Source organism: Pteropus alecto, unplaced genomic scaffold (genome assembly GCF_000325575.1).
Source record: "Pteropus alecto unplaced genomic scaffold, ASM32557v1 scaffold196, whole genome shotgun sequence".
Classification (NCBI taxonomy): domain Eukaryota; kingdom Metazoa; phylum Chordata; class Mammalia; order Chiroptera; family Pteropodidae; genus Pteropus; species Pteropus alecto.
In genome coordinates, this window is record NW_006439717.1 from 801881 (window position 1) to 807977 (window position 6097).

Genomic DNA, 6097 nt, shown 5'->3' on the forward strand with positions numbered 1-6097 from the left:
CCCTGAAAGGGGAGGAGACCAGTTGGAATTCTTAGGGCTAAAAGATGCTTTGGGCCAGGGATTATGGTGGTTACTTTCAGGCCAGGAGTGGGGCCTCTGTCTTTATATTTCTCTCCACACCCCAAGGCAGCTAGGGCTGATCTTGGCTGGGAAGGAGTGTTTGCTGTGGGTGCAGAAGTTGCTGTTTACAAATGGACTCCTGGGTGTGACTAGGATTCCAGAAGGCAGCTGGGGGCTGAGAAGGGAAAACGGTTGGTGTTATGGACGATTCTGTTATTAAAGGGAGCTTCTCCATCTCTGCCTTGCCGCAGCTGCCCACCCCTCCCCCACCTCCTGGTCCCTGGCTTCTCTCCCTAGAGGACTCTGGGGGGAACAGCTGGTGAGTGAGGGGCTCATCAGGGCCTAAAGGCCTGGCGGAGGGCCAAACTGGGGAGTATGGAAGGCAGGCCTGCTGCCATCTCTCTGGTCCCTCCCTCCCAGGCCTAGACCTGAGTTCAGCCTGTGCCCTGACAGGGGAGAGGGCGGAAGCTGCAGACCCCACTCCTTTGATCTGGCTGCCCGAAAAACCAGGATAGTCAGATCTCTTTTGAGGCCCTGGAAGCCCCTGTCCCCTCTTGGCTTTAAAGGGGCAGGGGGTGCTGGGGCCATACATGGCTGACTCGGCTCAAGAGATAGTGGTCATCTAGATTCACTCTTCAATTGGGCTGAACCAGCCACATCTCCAGGTTACCCAAGGACCCCCCACACACACACAACACAAGCAGCTGTTCCCACTTCCCTGTGCCTGGCTGCTTGCATACTGCCTCCCCCCTCCTCCCCCAGGACTGGCTAGAAGGCTCTGCTCTTCCTCCTTTCCCTCCCTCCCTCTCAGCACTGAGGTCACCTCCCTCTGAATCAGGGCTTTGTGGGAGGCGGGGCTGCCCATTGGCAGTTCTGGCAAGAGAAGCTACTAGTGAGAGCTCTCACCCCCTGCAGCTTCATCCCTACCCAGTCCAGCTGGCATCATGTGTTCCAGACCCAACATCCAGGATGTGTGGTAGGACCATTGGAGGAATGTTTGAAATCAGGGCCATCCTGAACACCCAGGCCGGGGTTTTTCCAGACCCCAGGTCAGGCTGAGCACAGAAGCTGTGAGTAGGAGTTGTGGGCCTGGTGGGAGGAGTGGGGGTGCTTGGCCCTTTGGACAAGGAACCCCAAGTGACACCCAGCAGGGACAGCCAGTAGGAACTGACCTGTGTTGGGTTTTTTTCTCATGAGATTTAGGCCCCAAACCCAGACTCCGAAGGGCCTAATTAGGCTCACATTGTGAGCTGGAGGTGGTAGTATCTTTCTGGATCTTAATATTCCCCAGAGGAGTATAAAGATGCAGGAAGTTTTCTTTTCACCATAGAAATCTTGAACTCAAATTGAAAATCTTGAACTAGTCCAACTCACAGTGTGCACTCCTCCCCTCTGTCAAGTTCAAATGCAGACCTCTTCCCTGTGACTCTTCCTGCCCTCTGCTCGTGGCCCTGCAGACACAGAGAAGGCCCCTCATCCTGAGTTGGCCAGACCATCTCTGCCGAGAGCAGCAAACATCTTCCCAAAGTGAGGCTGAGTCACAGCCTGCCTGCAGCCAATATTTCCGGAGCCTCTCCTCGGCCCAGCTGGGGCATGGCAGAGCTATTGCTCTTGGGTGCCTGTGGCTTATCACTTGGAGGGTCTCCTCCAGGTCACAGTGCGGCTCAGGCGTCCCTGCACTGAGATTCACAGGGGCTCAGATTGAAGAGTGGCATGGTTGGTTCTGTGGGGTGTGTTGGGTCCCCACCCTCCTTAATACATAAAACCACACATACATACCCACAGCCAGTCCTCACATTCTGGGCCTCACGCCTAACCTGGATGTCTTTTTGTTTTTATTGTTTTAGGAAAAGATATCTCCTAAACCACCTTCACCCTTAGTTTGGCTTTTGTTGTTGTGTGAAGGACACAAAGACTTGGGCTCTTCCCAGGTTTATCTTTATTCTTTTCGGGCCCCTGGACACTGCCCTATTCATCCCACTCCCTTCTTTCACCCTCCCAACTTTTTCCTCACACTCCCCAGCACTCCCTTCCTTGCCCCAACCCCGCTATTCTCTGGGAGTTTCCACTGGGGAAATAAATGGCAAGGGAATTGGGAGAGGGCTAGTGATGCATGGAGGAAGGTCTCTCCTAGAGCAGGGGAGCCTCCGACTGGAGCAAGTGGATGAGGACCCAGAGATGAGTATTGTGGGGTGGGGTGGCACAGGCCCAATGGCGGAGGTAACCCGAGGCCTTTTATGGTTTAAACTCCTATTTGTGTATGTGAGAAGGAGGATATTTCCTGAATATTTTTCATTTTTTTCCAGGCTTGTCCATTTCTACTTTTTTCCGTCCATTTCTACTTTTTTCCGTCCATTTCTAAATATATTAAACATAACGTTGTGAGCAAACGAAGTTATACTTGATATATTTGTATGACGTTAAAATCACAAAGGACTTTAGATTGTAGTGGAGTGTTAAAAGTAAGTATTACACAGATTTTCTTTTTCTAGTTTTTAGAAGCCCCCCCCTCCCCCTGTTATACACATATACACACACTCAGGAAGAAGTGTTCTCCCCTTTTTCGGTTACCTGCTTCTCTTTCTAGGGTATCAGGCAGGGAAGAGTGAAGGCTGGGCTGGCCCTGGGGCTGGAGAGCTGGCAGGAAAGGGGTTGGAGAGGATGAGCCCCCTGAGGGCAGCGTGGATTGGGCAGCACTCTCAGGTCTTCGTGTGCCACTACAGCAGGGACCCTAGGGTGAGGGACTGGAGACTTGAGGTCTGTCTACCTGTGAACAGACCAGAAGGGGGAGATGTAGCAGCAGACTCCACGGCAGGACTTTGCACTGTGCTAATATGCAAAGCCTCCATTTACTGAGTTAATGCAAGATCTCTACATACATTATCTCATTTCATCAACAACTCTTTAGGCTGTGTTGTCTTATTCTCATTTTATAGGTGAGGAAACAGATCTTATGGAGTTGGGATTCTAACCCAGATATGTCTTAATTGCAGTGTTCCAGGAACCCTGGGACTGTACAGAGCTTACAGAATATAAAGAGCTTACGGTACAACTTGCGTGTGTACAGAGAGGCTGCATGGGGGTGGGGCAAAATCCAGGCCTGTCCAGTGAGCTTTGTGAACCAGCCATATGGTTTGGGGGGTGTCCTTTGCCTCCAGAGCCTTTGTCCTTATCCAGGCTGGTGCCCCCACCACCCAAGTCCACCACCACAATAAGGTTGGTAGGAGAATCAGATGCAGTGGTACAGGAGAAAGTGCCAACACATAGGATACACTCAGTGTTTGTGAGTACAACTTCCTGTTCCTTGGTTTCCTCATCTCAAATATAAGTGTTGATAATAGTATTTACCTCCCTTTGTGGTGATGAGGATTAAAGAAAACGTATGTTGTGGAAAGGCCATAAAGCCCCACATGTTGCTATTCATTTCTGTCTGCTATCTGAGTGACTCCTGGCTGAGAGCTGGGACCTTTGCACTGGCTCTTCTGCCCAGAATGCTTTTTCCATGCCAAGATTTCATCTAGACTTCATTCAGGTCTCTGCTTAACTGTCACCTCTCAGTGCCTTATCAGGACCCAGCATATGTTCTTTCGTTTATCTGTTTATTATGTGCCTCCCCCAATAGAATGGAAGCTTCATAAAGGCAAGGCTTTTGCTGGCTTGTTCATCTCTGTGACACTAAACCTGGCACATAGCACCTGGCACACAGAAGTCCAATAAATGCTTGTGAAATGCACGGCTGACATGGTCTCCCTCTTTTTCCACAGGCAAGGTGACCATTCTGGCTGCTAGAGTGAGTGTGACAGCCTGGCTGAGAGGGCAGAGACAGGTGAGGGGCTCTGGGGCCTGTGCATGCTGGTGGTGGAGACTGGAGGAGGAGGGCTGGAGTGGAAGAGGCACCCCCTGTATCTCTGGAGGATGAAAGAAAGAACATTTAGATACCTGATTGATAAGATGCTGAGGGCTCTTTACTTCCTTGGTCCAAAAGTGCTAAGCTCCTTTTGTGGGCTGTGGAGGATGGAAGAGAGAACATTTAGATACCTGATTGATAAGCTGCTGAGGGCTCTTTACTTCCTTGGTCCAAAAGTGCTAAGCTCCTTTTGTGGGGGTGTTGATGGGGCAGGGAGGCAAGTAATTGGTGGTTGACCAGGGGCCTCCACCCTTCTACATTAGGGAGGGTTTCCCGTCTACTGGAAATTTCCACAATATTTTCCAGAAGAAGGAAATGAGCACTTTCCTCTAGCAGAGAAATTGAAACTCAAATGGAAGATGGAGCCTGGTTGGGTATAGCCAGTAACCATGGCAACAATGTGGGGGGACGGCGAAGGGATCACATATGCAGTATAGGTCAGAACTCTGGCTGAGTTGTGTTCAGGCAGTCACAGACTGGTCTGTTTACTCATCAGTCTGTCTTACATACTAGATGTCATGCCAGGAAGTGTGAGCCTAGGCAGTAAAGTGAATAGTGTTCCTGTCCTCATAGAAGTGACAGTCTCGGGGCGACAGTTACAGAGCCTGACTGGCCTTGGATTGGGAGCCCTGAAGAATGAATTGGAAGGAGCTGGCCAAGTGGAAAGTGGGGGAGGGTATTGAGACCCATGCAGAGGACCAGCATGCACCAAGAGGCTGGTCCTCTGGGCCTTAAGGAAGCAGGGAGCCTTGGAGGCATGCCAGCCACCTCCCAATGTCCCCAGGAGGATGCATGTGCCAGTTGGAGGACAGTCTCAACGGAGAACTCGGGTTTCCCAGCTCCTGGACAGTGTCTATGGGACCTGTGATAGGGTTTATAAAATAATGGTCTTTGTTCTTAAGATGGGCAAAGTGTGTCTGTCCTGTGACCAGGAGAGTCTTAAGCTGACCCTGAGTTGTTACAGTATTCATGGCACATCAGTCACACTGAGCTAAACTTCGAGAATACTGACAAGTTTTGTCTTTGTCCTCCTCCCCTACTCACTCCTCCCTGGGCCCTGGAGTAGCCTGCTGGGCCTTCTCTCACTTGTTCCCAGGACCTGATGTCAGAAGCCATGGACCAGCCGGCTGGGAGTCCTGGAAACCTGAGGCCCGGAGAGGGTGGTGATGGCAGCATGGAGCCAGGCACCTGCCAGGAGCTCCTGCACCGATTGCGGGAGCTGGAGGTGGGGCACAGGGCAGGATGAGGGCACCAGGGCTGTCCTTTCCTCTAGTTGTGGTCAGACCTACCCCTCTGCCCCCTTGGCCAGGCTGGAGCAGGGATGACCATTTCTTAGCAGAGCTCCTCTGAGAGACCCTCTTTGCTCTTAGCTCTCCAGGCTAGGTACCAGTTCAGGGACAAGAAGCATGCAGAGGGGCAGGGCTGTCCTAACCCCCAAATGTCTCCCTTTACCCTTCTCCCCCACTTTCATGCTTCTGCTGGCTCTAGGAAAGGAGTAGTCAACAGAGGCCATAGGAAGAGGGTTTGGTTGACCCGACATCCAGGAGTTGAAGGCCAAGGATGTGTATCCTTAAACTAAAGCCCTTCGTTACATTCTGAAGACCCTACCTTCCTCCCTCGCCCCAGAAAAATAAGATTACTCTTGGCACCCCTATCTTGGCACTGTGTCTCCCTAGCCCCTCCAGTCTCACTGACTGAGGTTGGGTTTTACAGAAAACCAGAACCTGAACTCTGCCTTCTTGATGCCCTTGGTCTGTGTCTGCAGGCCTCCTCATGACAGAATCCTACAAGAGTCAAGAGCTAGACAGGGATGCAGTTAGTAGACTCTTTGCTTCCCCTTCTTCAAAAGGAATTTTCCCTGAGGGAAGAATGATCCCACAGCCTCCTTTCTGCCCTCTTCCTCCCTTCTGCAGGCAGAGAACTCAGCACTTGCCCAGGCCAATGAAAACCAGCGGGAGACCTATGAGCGCTGTCTGGACGAGGTCTGTGGGTTCTGCAGTGGAACCGATGCTGGGAGGGCTAGGGGGTGGGGAATATGACTTGTCTGCTCCAGACAGAGGCTGAGTTAGCTGACAGCTCTGCCTTGGGGCTTTCTGTCCCCAGGTTGCCAACCACGTGGTGCAGGCACTG

General features: G+C 51.7%; 1 protein-coding gene across 1 annotated transcript in view; it reads left to right on the plus strand.

Annotated features, from left to right (window-relative positions):
- The window catches only part of NCKAP5L (NCK associated protein 5 like), a 35979-nt gene that overhangs the window by 12362 nt on the left and 17520 nt on the right, over positions 1-6097 (plus strand). Inside the window, exons 2-5 of the mRNA XM_006916796.3 lie at positions 3825-3886; positions 5034-5192; positions 5881-5949; positions 6071-6097. The exon at positions 6071-6097 is cut by the window's right edge and continues 10 nt beyond it. Of these exons, the coding sequence (XP_006916858.1) occupies positions 5070-5192; positions 5881-5949; positions 6071-6097 (219 nt within the window). The 5' untranslated portion in view covers positions 3825-3886; positions 5034-5069. The remainder of the gene's footprint in view (positions 1-3824; positions 3887-5033; positions 5193-5880; positions 5950-6070) is intronic.